General features: G+C 38.6%; 3 protein-coding genes across 3 annotated transcripts; 1 reads left to right on the top strand and 2 right to left on the bottom strand.

Moving 5' to 3' along the window:
* The first annotated feature begins 1,989 nt into the window (after nt 1–1,989).
* LOC122281800 (tubulin beta-9 chain) lies at nt 1,990–4,827 on the top strand. Its single transcript, XM_043093600.1, has 3 exons — nt 1,990–2,488; nt 2,843–3,112; nt 3,950–4,827. Exons 1-3 carry the CDS (start codon nt 2,095–2,097, stop codon nt 4,624–4,626), a joined length of 1,341 nt encoding a protein of 446 aa, XP_042949534.1. The 5' UTR covers nt 1,990–2,094; the 3' UTR covers nt 4,627–4,827.
* Nucleotides 4,828–5,566: 739 nt separating this feature from the next.
* On the bottom strand, nt 5,567–8,788 carry LOC122280676 (serine racemase). Its single transcript, XM_043091652.1, has 7 exons — nt 8,631–8,788; nt 7,588–7,770; nt 7,369–7,455; nt 7,065–7,295; nt 6,430–6,503; nt 6,126–6,312; nt 5,567–5,953 (listed from the first exon to the last, which is right to left on the bottom strand). Exons 2-7 carry the CDS (start codon nt 7,758–7,760, stop codon nt 5,707–5,709), a joined length of 999 nt encoding a protein of 332 aa, XP_042947586.1. The 5' UTR covers nt 7,761–7,770; nt 8,631–8,788; the 3' UTR covers nt 5,567–5,706.
* Nucleotides 8,789–13,188: 4,400 nt separating this feature from the next.
* LOC122283003 (probable CoA ligase CCL9) lies at nt 13,189–15,469 on the bottom strand. The gene is made up of 3 exons (XM_043095122.1): nt 15,166–15,469; nt 13,856–15,010; nt 13,189–13,706 (listed from the first exon to the last, which is right to left on the bottom strand). The coding sequence occupies exons 1-3, from the start codon at nt 15,364–15,366 to the stop codon at nt 13,488–13,490; spliced, it is 1,575 nt and encodes a 524-aa protein (XP_042951056.1). The 5' UTR covers nt 15,367–15,469; the 3' UTR covers nt 13,189–13,487.
* Between the last annotated feature and the right edge of the window lie 1,298 nt (nt 15,470–16,767).

Below are 16,767 nucleotides of genomic sequence, written 5' to 3'. Positions count from 1 at the left end.
TTAATTTAAGAATTTTTTATTTAATTTATTTTTATCATATTTTGTAATTCTACTAATTAAATGTTAATGATAATTATATTTGTTGAATTGAGAACATATTATTTTAATGTTTGTTGAAGTTATTGTAATCTTTCATATATAGTGAATGACTTTAGCTAATATTCAAATCCTTTTAACAATACCCAATTCAATGTGGGGTTTTTTTGGGCACATATTAACCAAATTTTAGCCATTTTAAAACTTTGGCCAAGTTAATGAGAATGCTTCAAGGTTGCTGCAACTCAACCCCCTCTTTTTTTTTGATGGAAATATGCTTCATAGCATTCATTCATAAACGAAGTTACAACTGTGACTTATCAATACAGGAGAACCAGACTATAAGTCAACTAACGCAACTGCTCAGGAGCTTCCCCGCCAACAAATTCCTTTGTGACGGACATTGTCTAAACTTCTATACCTTCTCTCTTGACAGCAGTCAGAAAAGAAAGCGCCCTGTAAACCAGAGCTAAAACAACCTTTCTTCCGAAGAAGAGGGGTACACCCACGCTCCATCCTCACAAGGAGGAGGAGTACATCCACACTCTCTCCTCCCAAAGAGGAAGAGTACTAACACCTACCTTCCTCCAAAAGAGGAGTAGGACAATCACCCACATTCCTCTAAAAGAGGAGTGGGACACTAGTCTATTTATTTTATATTTAAAACTAAAAACAAACTAAAAAAACAGTAAACAAATAGGCCCAGCCCGTTTAGGGTTTCATCAGTCTAGATGGGCTGTAAAACAAAAGCTCGTAAAACAAAAGCTCAGCCCGTAAGTACATGGAGCCCAACCCGTTAGGGTTTCATCTCATAACTCTGCCGCCGCCCCTTCCATCCTTGCCGCCCCTTCCTTCATTCTCTGATACTGTGCAGCACAAATTGCTGCATCGATCATCACCACAAAACACGGGAAGACGAGGCCCAGATTTATGCTCATCAATCCGACGGCCAAAACCAGAGAGAGAGAAGGCCAACGCGCCTCTTGCCGACAACCATTAGAACTCCGCTGCTCGTACCAACACTCTGTTATGAAACAGAGCAACAGAGCCCATTGCTCTTACCAACCCTCTTGCTGACGAGCCGCCCGGCCGCACCTTAGCCCATTGCCGCCAGCCTTGCGTCAACAAAACAGGGTAGCCAGCCACTCACCCCTCTAGATCCACCAACCTCGGCTAGACCAGCGTCTGTGCGCGTCTCCTCTGCAATGAGCCACCTCAAGGTTGCTCTCGGAACCTTTACTGAAGATCCTCGCTATGAGATGGCGCTGTAAAGGGACAAGGGCTAAACCACCATAACCGCAAGAGCCGACTGAAATTAAACCAAACCTGAACCAAAAGAGCAAACGAAACTGGAAGAAAAGAAGAGGAAATAAACTAAATGCAAGAAAAACTAAAAGGAGGAGAGAGGGAGGTGGGAGCCTGCCACCTCCCTCTAGGGCTGTTTCAGATAGCTTTTTCTCTAGAGAGAGGGGAAAGCTTCTCTCTCTCAGTGTCTTTTTGGTGTGGGGAGGCTGGTGCATGCAGCGCCTTGATCTCGCAACTCAACCCCCTCAAATGTACTATTAGTGTATTTATTTTTAAAACTATTAAAAAGAGTACACAAATGCATTAATGGTAACTTTAAGACTCAATTTAAATTTTAAGAATATCTCATATCATTTATAAAATAATATTAAAATAATAATAAATAATTTATAAATAAAAGTGAATTATTTGTAAATAATAATCGAGAATATTTGAGAATAATTATATTTTCAAATACAATAGTCTGAGTCAACACGGGGACAAAATATAGACCAATGATTTGGCTCCACGCATGCAATCTCTGTGATTTTAATCCCTCGTTGGAACACAAAAACAAAACCCAATTTCAAAAATTCAATTCCCCCCAAAAACAGAACGCCCGTTAACGCCCAACGGAAACCGTTTCCTCCCCTATTAAAATATAAATCCCCAACCTCGCTCCTCGCATTCCCTCTGCGACTTTCTCTCCCGACTTGCAGTCACTTGACTCATTTCTCCCGCGAAAACCACAGGAAGGTGAAAACAAGAAGCAAAATGCGTGAGATTCTTCACATACAGGGCGGCCAGTGTGGGAACCAGATTGGGGCGAAGTTCTGGGAGGTAGTGTGCGCCGAGCACGGGATCGATTCGACTGGTCACTACAATGGGGACATGGATCTCCAGCTAGAGCGGGTCAACGTGTACTACAACGAAGCGAGCTGTGGGAGGTTCGTGCCTCGGGCGGTTCTCATGGATCTGGAGCCGGGTACCATGGACAGTGTCAGATCCGGGCCTTACGGGCAAATTTTTCGCCCCGATAACTTCGTTTTCGGGCAATCGGGTGCGGGTAACAACTGGGCCAAAGGGCATTACACCGAGGGAGCGGAGCTTATCGACTCCGTCCTAGACGTTGTGAGGAAGGAGGCCGAGAACTGTGACTGTTTGCAAGGTATTATTCCTAGAGTTTTCTCTCCATTCAGTCGTCTTTGGTTCTCGGGAAAATGTGTTTCTTTCTTTCTTCCTGCAGATTTCCCATTGATTTCTTGTTTTTATTTCTTATATGAACTCTTGCCTTTGTCTCACATTTTCTATGGACTATTCTGTTTGCAATCTGTTTGGTCCTCAAGAAAATCAGTGAAAGGTACAGAACATGCGCTACGGTTATCGTTCTTACTAATTTCCCACCAATTAATTTTCCATTTTCTTAACTATTTAATTTTTGGAACTCCTTGATTGTTACCCGAGAAACCAAACAATCTCTCTGTATTTTCTATCTGAGAAGTCACTAGGGTTTGATTTACAGGGTTTCAGGTATGCCATTCACTTGGGGGTGGGACCGGGTCCGGAATGGGGACCCTATTGATATCGAAGATACGGGAGGAATACCCGGATCGAATGATGCTCACTTTCTCGGTGTTCCCGTCCCCGAAGGTGTCCGACACCGTGGTGGAGCCTTACAACGCCACCCTCTCCGTCCACCAGCTTGTCGAAAACGCCGACGAGTGCATGGTCCTCGACAACGAGGCTCTCTACGATATATGCTTCCGCACTCTCAAGCTCACCACCCCCAGCTGTTAGTCTCTCTGACCTGATTCTTTTCATTTGTCAATCAACATTTTTATTTTGATTCCCAAAATGTTAATTGGTTCAACATTTTCTTGGTTGGTCTTGTTTATGACCAAACTATAGATAAACAATTATTTGGTGTTAACAGGATTTTGGGCTCGGTAGAATTAGATATAATTTGGTGTGATTCACTAGACTTTATGATTTTCATAAACACCCAAATCCCGTGATAGTTTATAGAGTACAAAACTCTCTATTTCTGGATTAGGGGACATTCCCAGCTGCTAGACGAGAATATTTTCTTCGTTAAAAAGAGCACTGCTATATAACAGCCTTCATTTATATATTACTAATGCAACATATTTATTGTTGGATGTTTAGTTGGTTTTGGCTGAACGGTGAGTCACTTGATCGGGGTTCTTTTTTCTTTATACCCGTGCACAAAGTAAGAGGGTTTTTTTTTTTTTTTAATTCCATGGAGTCTTGCTTCCTAGAACTTTCCGGTGTAAGTTTCTGTGTTCATTGCACTTGTTTTATCCTTATTTTAGCATTCATGGGATGGTAAACTTTGAGTTTCCAGCACAGGGTTTATATCTGCTTGCATCCTTTTCTGTGTAGTTTAATATTGTTTGTGGAATAGTAGTTGGACTGTCACGTGTTCGCCCTGCCCATGCATGGACATGCACATAAAAACCTGTTCAAACTTATGTGAATGCAAAATAGGATCTTATATTATGAGTTTTCCATTTTGATGCAAGAAATGCAGGATGACCCAGCTAATTTCTTGCTTTTGTTTTTCATAGGATCTAACCACCAACTTTTTCTTTTGTTTTTTGGTGATTAGTTGGGGATTTGAACCACCTCATTTCTGCTACCATGAGTGGTGTCACATGCTGCCTTCGTTTTCCCGGTCAGCTGAACTCTGACCTTCGCAAGTTAGCAGTAAACTTAATTCCTTTCCCACGGCTTCACTTCTTTATGGTTGGCTTTGCACCCCTCACGTCTCGAGGTTCCCAGCAATACCGGGCTCTCACTGTCCCTGAACTTACTCAGCAAATGTGGGATGCTAAGAATATGATGTGTGCTGCTGACCCTCGACATGGCCGGTACCTAACAGCATCAGCCATGTTTCGTGGCAAGATGAGCACAAAGGAGGTTGACGAGCAGATGATAAATGTACAGAACAAGAATTCGTCCTACTTTGTAGAGTGGATTCCTAATAATGTGAAGTCCACTGTTTGCGACATTCCTCCCACTGGCCTGAAGATGGCTTCCACATTTATTGGGAACTCCACATCAATTCAAGAGATGTTTAGAAGGGTTAGTGAGCAGTTCACAGCTATGTTCCGCAGGAAGGCCTTCTTGCACTGGTACACTGGGGAGGGTATGGATGAGATGGAGTTCACAGAGGCCGAGAGCAATATGAATGACCTTGTTGCTGAGTATCAGCAGTATCAGGATGCAACTGCAGATGAGGAAGATGAGTACGAGGAGGAGGAAGGATATGAGGAAGAGGCTTAAAATTAGTCTGTTGCTTTCCTGCGTAGGATAGTAGATGAATTTACTATGGTTATAGTTTCTGTCTGTGTTTGTGTTGTTGTGCCATGGAGTATTTCTAAAACTTGGGAGTTTACTAATGCAATGCCGCATTGCCTGTGTCTGGGTGTGCGTCCTTTATTTTTTGGTGTTCTCTCCATAATTGACAGAGCAAACTTTGGATCACTGGCTTCATATATTAGTTATCTGCTTTTCAGAATGTGTCACAAAAATTGCACAATTCTCTCACTTATTGTTTCAGGTGCCGTGCATTAACCAGGGTTATAAGGCTCCCTTTTGATAGGTAACCTCTTTACCATCTGGGATTGTAAACCACAATCGTATACTCATTGGGCCCCAACTGTAGATCGCTTGCTATTTGTTTGGGCAAGTTGACTTGTCACTTAATTTTAAATGATTGAGTTGTATCAAATGATCAATTTGAATGATGCATGTATTCGGTAAGGAAATAGCCGGTTCGAACTCTGATGAAAATCAAATTTCAATCCGCCAGTGCCAAAAAGAGTTTACATTCCACGCAGGTGAGAAATTAATGGAAAACTTCCTTTCCCGGTTAGGCCAACGCAATCATTCCTTTCCGGATTCTTACTAACAGGGATTAGCTTCGGTTGATTCCAATGCTCAGACATCACACTGGGTACAATTATAAACCCTAATGGGGCTTTTAGGGGAATGTCAAGGTCAAGTGCCTTCTTTTAGTCGAGCACCATTATTCTTTCCTTTTAGTAGTGAAAGAATCCTCTACTGGAATGCGTTTACGATTTCACTCATTTGCTGACTCGATTAAAGAGAGATCGTCTATTGTATCACTTGCATCATCTGAGAATGTAAACGCTAAAACACTTGAGCTCATTCAAGCCGTGTCGGAATGAAAAATGAGAAAGTAAAGTATGCTTATAAGTTATAACAGAAAAGGATGAGGTTATTCTTTGCCAAAAAAGTAAATAATACTCAAAATAATCTCATTACATCATCAACTAGAGGAAGTATAAGTTCATTGGGCACAGGATAGCTGGCGCTCAAACAAGAGCTGGTTGATGACTTTCATTGTTTAAATGAATCCCATAACTTGCCTAGATCAACATTACCTCCTGAAAGTACAATTCCTATGTTATTGCAATTCTTCCAAGCAGGATTTTTCTTGAAATTATCAGATAAAACAGCAGCAAGGCCGATTGCTCCACTAGGTTCTACTGCAACCTTCAAAATCTCGTAACAGAGTTTCATGGCTTCGATTATCTCCTTGTCCTCCACAGTTATGACGTCATCAACAAGATCTCGCACTATAGGCCTGAACAATAGAATTTAGAGTCTCAGTTATCCAAGGTAAATTAGTTGCAAAAACTGAAACTATATGATGCCTGAAAGCAAGTTTCACATCAGAGAAGGTGAGGGTTATATTAACAGCGATCTGAAAGTGTCTTTTTAACGCATCATTTTGGTAACATGAGATTTCTTTTTACCAGGTAAGATCTCCAAGAAAAGCTCGAAGGCCATCAGCTATGGTGTTGGTCTCAGGCAACGTGATTATTCTACCAGCTTCTTTAGATTGAGCTGCATCATTAGCTCCACTAGGTTCAGCAGCAAAAACTCGAATGGCGGGGTTGATAGATTTGGCAGCCAATGCCACCCCTGATATCAGACCACCTCCTACATATTTTTATGCAACCTAGAAAAATCAGCAAAAAAAGAACTCAACCAAAGAGATTATGCGAGAACAGAAATTATGAACATGGCAATTTTGGCACCAAAACTATAAATACAAACCACTTATTGGAACGATGAGAGTGTCAATTTCAGGGGCTTGCTCCAGAAGCTCTAATGATATGGTACCCTGCCCGCTGCAAGAACAATTAAATGTCACACTGCATTTAGAAGTTCCATTTCCTTCAGGCACACGAATCGTCTATTTTCTTTAGACACTGGAGATTTTAGCAAAGAAAATAAACAAAGAAATAGAAAAAGAATACAGATGTTGAAGTCAGTAATGATCACAGTTTCTTCTCATAAAACTAAATGCAATGGCTATTTTTGTTGGGAAAAAAAAAAAAAAGTATCTAAGGACTCCATTTCTAAAATTTTTCAGTATACGGTTAGTGCTGCATGATGATCAGAGGGAAAAAGCTAGGCAAGAGTATCATTGGCCAGAAAAATCTTGTGCGATTTTCAGTGTGGCCATTCTTGACTACCGCACTCTCTCTCACTGAGAGTAGCCTATTCATGCTCCATGCTGTAAACAGTAAACAACTAGGGTTTGCATAAACAATGGAAAACATGCTGAGTTCTGCAGCACCACTTGTGCAGAGCAAACATATTGCTCTTCAAAAGAGCTTTTACCCTTTCCTCAACTAAGACAAAATTTCGAACCTCTCTTGTTAGAAAGTTAAGAGTCAGCCATGTACCTTATAATGCGCCAATCATTATATGGATGGACAAGAACTGCACCAGTTTCTTGCAAGACCTTGCTTGCCACACTCTCCCTTGACTGCATTGTGGCCTCACTCCAGATAACCTGACCGCCATAACGAATGACATTCTCAACTTTGCATTTTGGAGCACTTTTCGGAATAACAATATAAGCAGGAATTCCCCGTAGTTTTGCAGCTAAGGACAATGCTGCAGCATGGTTACCACTAGATTTGGAGGGCACGATCAGGGGATATTCAGACAAGCAAGTCAAAGAAATTAACTGAGGTTAAATAGAACCTGCTGTGTGTTACAACGCCTTTAGCAGCTTGATCATTATCTAGAGAAAGAACAGCATTGCAAGCACCTCTGAATTTGAAAGCTCCACTAAATAGCCACAAGAAAAAAGGGAACGGCTCTTAGTATTAGAGTGATAAATAGCATGAGAACAATAAGAGACCAAATATTAAAGAGATTAAGTATAATACTTTTAACCATTCACAACTTTCAGTATCTCACCCCTTTTGGAAAAATTCACATTTAAAGAACAACCTCCTCCCTGCAAGAGCATTCAGAGTTTCGGATGAGAGGACTGGAGTTTTATGTATGAAAGACTTGATGCGTTCTTGGGCTTCTCTTATGGAGGAAATATCAGCCACATATTTTCCCCTCGTTTCGCTCCCCTCTTCCATCTTTATACCACTAATAAGAAAAATGGCTCTTAAAAATTAGGTGTAAAACATATTTAATTTCAGTAACTGAAGTAAAACTATGCTATGATTACACTTTTTTTTTTTTTAATAAGTAAAAATATATTAATAATAATAGGCAAAACCAAGTACACTGGGTGTATACACTGTTACCCATCTTTATTCAAAAAACAGAATAACACCATGGGAGTCCCTATCTCCATGTAAGGAACTATGTCTTATCGTGCCAAATTGAAGTTAACAAGATTGAATGGTTTTGGTTTGTGTGAACTTGGAGAGTCTTGAGTACGTGAACTGAGTATTTGAATGGTGTTAGTATCTGAAACAACGACCTTTAGATAAAGTACAAGGGCATGAGACGATGTATTCAGCTAGCAATGTTTAGGCAACATTGAAGTTCGATTGGCCATATCTGAACTCCCACGTAAAAGGGCACACCACGGAATCTATCCCTAAACGACATCACCTAAATTCGATATGAATTTCACGAACATATCAGGACTCAGAATATATATATATATATATATTTATATAAAGAACCAGCAGTATCGATTCCAAAATTCGACTAAATTCAACCATGCCAATATATAAATTGAAGCTGATATGGTTCAACGAAAGAGTGACAGAATTAGATGTGTAGAGTGGTCAAAATCAGTAAATTTTGGTTCTTGGACCAAGTGGGTGCCAAATATTATGCCCCAGAACAACCTGATAAAGCTTAATCTTGACAGTTCTCTTTCCTAGTTCTTCAATGGGTTTTACAAATGAAAGACTCCCTTCTCATATCTGAAATGTAAATTACATAGAGAAATCATCTTAGAACTAAAAGACAGCCGGCTTCAGAGGACTTACAGTGGTGAGCAGAAAGTGCAGGCCCTTCTTGCAGTTCTGATTGGTTTGCAACCAGAACGAAGTTCCCCAGCTCATGACATTCCCTACAATGGCCTACATACTTTTCACATCGGTTTTCGTTTGGGCTTTTGGCCTTCTAATTGTTTTGGCAAAGATAACGAAACGGCAGTGTTCAACTTAAAAACGACACCATTTTTTTTTTTTAAAATCATTTTTTGCTCGGCGTTTGATTGGCGGTGCTCTCCGAGCGACTCCTTCACATCAAGTTTTTTTTGGGACAATTAAAAAATGATTTATTATTTCTTATTTATAGGTCAATAATTTTTCAAAATAATTAAGGAAATAATATGGGTTCTTGTGATTGATATAATTTCGTGTACGCAAAAATCCATGTGGAAATGAGTCAATTCCCAACCTGCAAGGCAGTTGCTAAGGTCATGTGATGAGAGCAGTGAATAAGAATCCAGTTTAATGCATGAATGAATGCGTGCTGGAATTGTACCTTTCCATTTAATGCTTAATGTGTACGTTCCCTTTATGCTTCAGTAGGAATGATACCTTTCGCAATAACACAGGAGCATAACATAAAAGAAGGACAGGAAACTATTGAGAGCAGGGAGAGCATTAGTGTGCGGAATTAAGAAAAGTAATTGGGACTTCCTGGTATGGTGAAGAAATCAAAATACAATAAATTTAGAGATATACAAGAGAGAGTTTGGCAAAAGATTGACAACTGACTTTCTTTCTCAAGTAGGGAAGGAAATTTCGATAAAAGTAGTATTACAAGCTATTCCCACTTATACCATAAGTGTATTCAAACTCTTAAAAAGTTTTTGCAAAGATCTTAATGCGATATTCTCTAAATTCTAGTGGGGAACCAACAAAAAGAGAGTAGAGTGCAATGGAAAAGTTGAGAGAATATGGAGATACGAAAAGGTAAAGGAGGCTTGAGTCTCAGGGACTTGAAGAATTTCAACTCAGCAATACTAGCAAAACAAGGGTGAAGGCTCATTCAAAACTCAAACTCAATATAGATTGTTGCTGTGTTTAGTCAAAAACACTACATAACATCTACTTTGTTGGAGGCAAAACTAGATTATAATCCTTCTTTAATATGGAGAAGTAGCTAGATAGTTTTAGATTTGCTAAAGGAGGGCCTGAGATGGAGGGTAGGGAATGAGAATAACATTCAGATTTGGGGCCATAAATGGTTATTTACACCATCTTCTTACTGTGTAGAATTACCAATTTTGATTCTAAGAGGAGACTAAGGGTAAAGGAGCTGATAAATCAATAGAGAGGAGAGTGTAATGAAGACCTAGTAAGATCTATTTTTGAAAAAGAGGAAGCAAATCAAATCTGTGGTATCCCTTTTAGCAAAGTGAGTACTGAGGATAAGTTCATTTAGAGCCCTTCAAAAAAGAAAATATTCACAATAAAGAATGCTTATTTTGTGGAGATAGAAAGGAAGAAAGCAGTTTAAGGAGGAATATCTATGGAGAATGAAATGGATAGCATATGGAGAAACATTTAGATTTGAATGTACTTAGGGCGGTAAAGTTATTCTTATGGAAAGTTGGCAATGATTTGTTAGCAACAAAGAAGAATCTGTTTTGCAAAAAAATTATAGAAGATCCTTCTCGTCCCATCTGTTTCAAAGGAGAGGAGTCAGTGATGCATATATTGTGGCAATGTCCAGCAGCCAACAATATACGGGCAGAAGGCTGAAGCTTTAAGTATTGTCCAGAAATGGGACAATGCATTAGATGATTTCTTCAAACTTTGGAAAAAGCCGATATATATGGAAGTTGAATAAGGCACAGTTGGAGGAGATAGCTGTAGAGATGTGCATCTCTAGATCTCAAAAACAGGAAGATGGTAATAGAGATCATTATTAGAGATGAGGAAGGGAAGGTATTGACTGCAATCTATGATAAAAAAAGACATGTCCAACAACCTAAATTGACGGAATGTTTTGCTCTCTTAAGGCTACGGAGATATGCAGGATCTAAATTTTAGAAAGGTGATTCTAGAAGGGATGCTTAAGCCATAATCAATGCAGTAAAGGGTGCAGATGAAGATTTGTCTTATTATGGTCACATAGTTGAAGATATAAAGAAGTTTTCATCCCATAGAGTTGAATGGAAGATACAGTTTGTATATAGAGGACGTAATATAGTGGCTCACGAGTTAGCAAAGGCAGCTTTATGCTTAGATAATGAGAAAGCTGTGTGGATAAAGGAAATTCCAGACTTCATTTTCGGTAGTTTGGAGAAGTATAACCTTTGTAACATTTGATTTTATTATATTCCGAAATCTTGCTTCAAAAGGTAAAAAAGGAATTATTCTTTTATGCAATTTTAAAGAGATTTGGCAAAGCTGTAAGTCCCATAAAAGTAACGAGGGCATACAACCATGCATGTACCACCTTTTTACATGTACAATTATTTAAAGGTTCTGGCTACTATGCAGCTCCAAATGTACCGCTGGGTGTACCGCCCAGCATTAATTTTTTTTTTCACATTTTTTTAATCACTTTCTTAATCATTAAGTAAAAAAAAATACATCAATACATTTAAAATCACTTTCTTAATCATTAAGTAAAAAAAAAAAAAAACTTTTTGCCCAGCGGTCAACCCGGGCGATCAACCTCAGGCGGCATACAAGCTTTATCCTTATTTAAAATATAACTATATAAAAAGTTATAAAAAATGTCGTATGTCTATCATTTTATTTGATCATCACTACAAGAAAAATGAGTTTTTGTGACTAATTTATTGCAACGAAAAGACTATTCGTTGCGAATAGTTTTTGTAATCTTTTTATTGCAATAAATTGATCACAAAAATTTATTTTTCTTATAATGTATTTAGTTAGGGATGTGCAAACAATCCTCCAACCAAAAATCAAATTTTTTTTTATTTTTTTTTGGAATGGAAGAATTGGAATTAATATCAATAGACTAAGGCGACAAATCTGATCCCATGCTGCATGCATGGTCTAAAGTTTAGAATAGTTTTGAAGTTTAGGTGTCGTTTCGATAATGAGTTAAGATTAGATGAAAGTTGAATAAAATATTATTAGAATATTATTTTTTAATATTATTATTATTTTAAAAATTAAAAAAATTGAATTGTACGTTTATTATATTTTGTATAAGAATTTGAGAAATTTATAATAATGAGATAATATGAAATTAGATTAAACATTTTTACTGTCTAAACGGAACCTTTAATTTGGATAATAGAGTATTATGAGAATACTCTATTACTATTTATTATTTTTAATTATTTTTTACCTACTTTTTATTATTTTTAATTACTATTTAATATTTTATCATTACTTTTTCACTATTATTAATAAAATATCTAAAATTACCTCATTACCCCATGCATCCTTCCAAATCCCAATCCCATGAGAGACTGAACTAGTGCATATATGTTGAAATTAAACTCCTCCAGTATATAGGAGACCTAATTTATTTATTATTAGTATTACTTTTCTTTTCCATATAACGTACTACTGACCAATATTTCGATCGGTCCGCCGCCAAAAAAGAAATATTCATATATATAAGTTCATTTTCTCTACGTCCCGATCGACCACCATATTTGAAAATCAAAACTTCCAAGAAACCTTTCGTTTTGACTACATTGATTGAGGGTCTTAATGTCAAATTAGTGTTCTTTTCTTCCTTTTAACGGAAACTTTTGCATTATATATATACATATATAGTTCTTCAGAAAAGTCAGTTCACCCGGCCCAATGAAAATATTGATTGAGCGTGAATAGAAAGTCTCTCTTCTTACCAATGAAAATATTTTTACTGATGGAAGTTAGTAGTTTTGATTTGGTTGTGAGTGGACATGCATTATATGCATATGAAAATGCTTGACGTACAAAATAATTTTATAAATTGACATGATTTGATATAATAAATTAAGTTATTATAAAAAATGTAATTCAGTCATGATCGCTGTCCAATTAAACCAACCATATGGTTGTACTAATTAATATATTATGCAAAATGATAGGGATTCCGTCGGAGCATCCCGTTCCAATTTTTATTTTTTAGTTTTTTTACATAATAATTAAGAAAATGTTGTTTAATAATATTGTGATTTTTTTATTTTTTAAAATATTTAAAAATGTTAAAAAATTATGTGAAAAAAAATATTTTATTTTAAAAGAAGAAAAAAATTCACAATATTATTAAACACTATTTTCTTAATCACTATGTGAAAAAAAAAAAAAAAAAATTGGAGCGGGATGCATGCTCCAACGGGATCCTAATACATTATACACCTAACAAAAAGTACTCCTTCAACGTAGTTGACATTAATGGCCTTTGTTGACCAAAATAACATCATGTAAACAACGAAGAAAATTAATCTTTGGACTAAAACCTTTTACTTCATGAGACTCTCAAAGTCCTAAACATGACTTTTTACGATTCGAAAAGAAATAGACACAGCATGCAAATCATATTCTAAAAAATTGTTTATTTGGTCAGCAAATTATCAAAACTGATCATCTCGATGCTAAATTGATGCAAGAATTTAGAACATCTGGATCTCAAATTTATGGAAAGAACTAAGATCAAGATCACCTTGATCCCACTGGTAAATCTTACCATACATGCATGCGTTGAAATTTGCACAAAACTAATACCGAACGAACTTCGTACAGCTAGCTCCTCCTCCACTTCACCAACCATATATTTTGAGAGGAGCTCAATTAAAACAAATGGACCCAAATTAACTATCCCGCTAGCATTTAATTAATTGCACATATTGACATACGTGTCACAAATGGGTACCACAAACGACGTACGTGCATGCTATTGACAAATAGGGCTCAAGCCCCAAACTTGGAAACTTTGGCGGTGGAGATTTGAGCAAGGAAATGCTCTGCTACAAGCCGGCGTTGAATCTTTCCGGTTGCAGTTTTTGGAAGAGAATCGGTGATGAAAACCTTCTTTGGGGCCTTGAAAGCTGCCACGTTCTTCTGGCAATATTCCAGCACCTCCGCTTCCTCTATGTTTGACCCTTCTCTAGGTATTACGGCACAATTTATCTGCACAATTCAAAGAATTACTTTAAATAGAATCCATTATTAAATAAAGATGACTTTTAAAAACAAAAAGTGAAAATTACTTGAATATTATTTCTCTATTTTTTAATAACAAATTATTGGTAAAAATATAATAATAATAATTTGCTCACCTCTTCACCGTACTTATCATCAGGAACTCCAAAGGCGACAGCCTGAGCAATCTCAGGATGGGACAAAAGCACTGAATCAATTTCGATTGGAGATATCTTTTCTCCTCCACGGTTGATGAGCTCCTTGATCCGACCCACAAGATGTAAATATCCGTCCGAGTCGAAAAACCCGATGTCTCCTGTATGGAACCACCCGAATGAAAAGGCGGTTTTATTGGCTTCAGGATTGTTCTTGTAACCTTTGGTCACGTTTGGTCCCCTAATACACACCTCGCCGTGTACACCCTCCGGCTGCCGGACTCCGTTCTCGTTCAAGATCGCCATTTCCTGACCCACTGGCTTGCCCACAGACCCTGGCTTGTGCCCGCCGTCCTCCGGTAACGGGTTGGTTGCCATGAGATGAGCCGCCTCCGTCATTGCGTAGGCTTCCAGCACAGGCGCGCCGAATGCCTCCTCAAGCCGAGACAGTACTGACGGAGCAAGCGACGCGCTGCAGCTACGGATGAAGCGGAGCTTCGGGTAAGCAGGTTCGGGCTTGCTGAAGTGGCGGTCTATAATGATTTGGTGGATGGTCGGTACGGCGGTGTACCACGTGGCCCCGTACGAGAGCATGTCGGACCAGAACGTCGAGGCCGAGAATCTGCCAGCGGATGGGAGTGTCACCGCGGCTCCTGCAGAAAGCGAACTCAACAATCCAGCAATCAATCCGTGGACGTGGAATAACGGGAGAACGAGCACGGTCGAGTCGGATTCACGGAGTTTGTACACCGACTGGATATTGCGAACGGAGGATGCTAGGTTGAGCTGAGTCAGAGGCACTCCTTTGGGTCGGCTCGTGGTGCCGGACGTGTGAAGGAAGAGCGCCACGTCGGACGGATCATTGGCGACTTCCAAGATAGAGCAGTCGGAGCTGAACTCCGATTCCGACGTGGAGATAGAGAGTTTCGATTCGGCATCGTGCAGCGTGGCGGTCGCGTGAGGGATTTTGAGCTTGGAAGCTGCGGCTTGAGCTGATTGAATTCCTTCTTTCGGTGTAATGAGAAGCTTTGATTCTGAGTCAGAGAGGTAGAACTCGAACTCTTCTGCGGTGTAAGCCGTGTTCAATGGTGCAGCAGTGGCTCGGCATCTGATTACAGCCAAGAACACAACCACAAACTGCCAAAAAGAAAAAGCCAGTGTTCAATATCTTACAGAAAACAATTTTTACGGAGGAATATCCGTAAAGACCAAAACAAACAAATTCTGAGTTTTCCTGATTGGTTGACGAGAAACGCAAGGAAACTAAACGAGAGAGATCAACAAAAATATACCTCTACGGTGTTGGGGAAGGTGAGGGCTACGACGTCGCCTGGATTGATCCCGGAGGCAACTATAAGAGAGGCGGCATGATCAACGAGCTGTTGTAACCGGTCGTGCGTGAAATCCAATTTCCCGGATACGGAAAGAGCTCGCCGGGTTGGGAATTCGGACGTAGCACCCTTCAACAAGCCAGTAAGCGTCAGATTTTCCATTTTTTATTTGTAGCAACGAATGCTTGTCTTTTATCTCCCTGAGAAATAGCGATGAATTCAATAAAGAATGAAACAATGGCTGTGAGAGATGGAATGCGGCCATGTAGGGATGGTCTCTGTTTATATAGGAGGCTGGAGATGGGATTGGGAGGGGGAAGGAAGGAGGGCCACGCGGCGATTTCATAAGTTTTTTGGACGGTCAATTAGATTGTGCGTGTCGTGTTGTGAGTGCGTGCAGTTTCAGAGCTCTACTAGGTGTCTTTTTGTCTGGCAGGTGGATTAGCCAGTGCCTGTGATTGGCCTACGCGATCGAGGACTACGTCCAGCACCGACAGGCAGTTACGGTGGATCCCACCTGACCCGATATCGAGTCAAGATGGTATTCGTGCTCCGGCGCTGAGAAGAATCTTTTAGTTCTACCTGCATATTTTTTTTTTTCAAAATTAAAGAAAATTAGCGTCCGTTGAAACTCAAAAGCTTGAGTGGAAAATAAGATGTTTATATTTTTGTTGGGGTTTGCTCATTTGTTTTTGTCCCATATAGGTTAGAAGTGAAGGAAGAGAAAGGTCCAAAACCTATAAAAAAAAAAGCTAATCCTCTTTAGTAAAGTGCATCAATCAGAAAGTTAGCTTAAAAATTTTGATTATAGTAAAATTTATCTGTTATCTATTTTTGTAAAATGGAAAGAGATATAAGTTAAAATTTTACTAGTGAAAAAAGTTTTATAAATGTGTTTAGGGTGATGAGAGATTGTGTGATTGGAATAATTTTTTATATAGTAAATTTTCTTGTTTGGGTCTGGTAGTTCTTTACCAGTTTAGGGATTTGCACGTAAAATCTTATATTGTTATTATTTCTTTATTTTTCTTGTTATTCATGTAAAAGGTAGATTGTAGGAGGTGAATTTGGTACATCTAAATTCTCAACAAGTGGTATCAGAGTCTAGGTCTTTTTGGTGAGGTTGAGTTTTGGTGTGGTAGTGTGGTTACATACTGTCTAAGGAGGTTTTATCTAAAAGATTGAAAATTTAAGCTTATCCATTGATCCTCCAATCTTTTTTAAGAACATACTTAGTGAGGTACTATTCATTTCTATTGTAAAAATTTATCTAGGCAATGTTAGGAATAAGGTAGAGAAATTTGATTACACAAAACGTTGAAGGGCAGATTAACCCCTAAAGTCAACAATTATACTAACAACTGGTAAAACGGCTAGTAGTAGAAACAGATTCTGCAAATGGCTCCAAGTCAGTAAATGGAGATATTTTATTAATGTTAACGTTGTGTCTCTCTTCATAAAAAAAAAAGATATGTATATCCTAATGGCATACTGCTAATTTTTAAAGTTGTCATGATAGAGGATGTGCTAATATTAGCGGGTTCACAAGTTTATACACATGCA

The sequence above is a fragment of the Carya illinoinensis genome, chromosome 11 (genome assembly GCF_018687715.1).
Source record: "Carya illinoinensis cultivar Pawnee chromosome 11, C.illinoinensisPawnee_v1, whole genome shotgun sequence".
NCBI lineage: Eukaryota > Viridiplantae > Streptophyta > Magnoliopsida > Fagales > Juglandaceae > Carya > Carya illinoinensis.
This window is presented reverse-complemented; position numbering and strand designations above follow the sequence as displayed.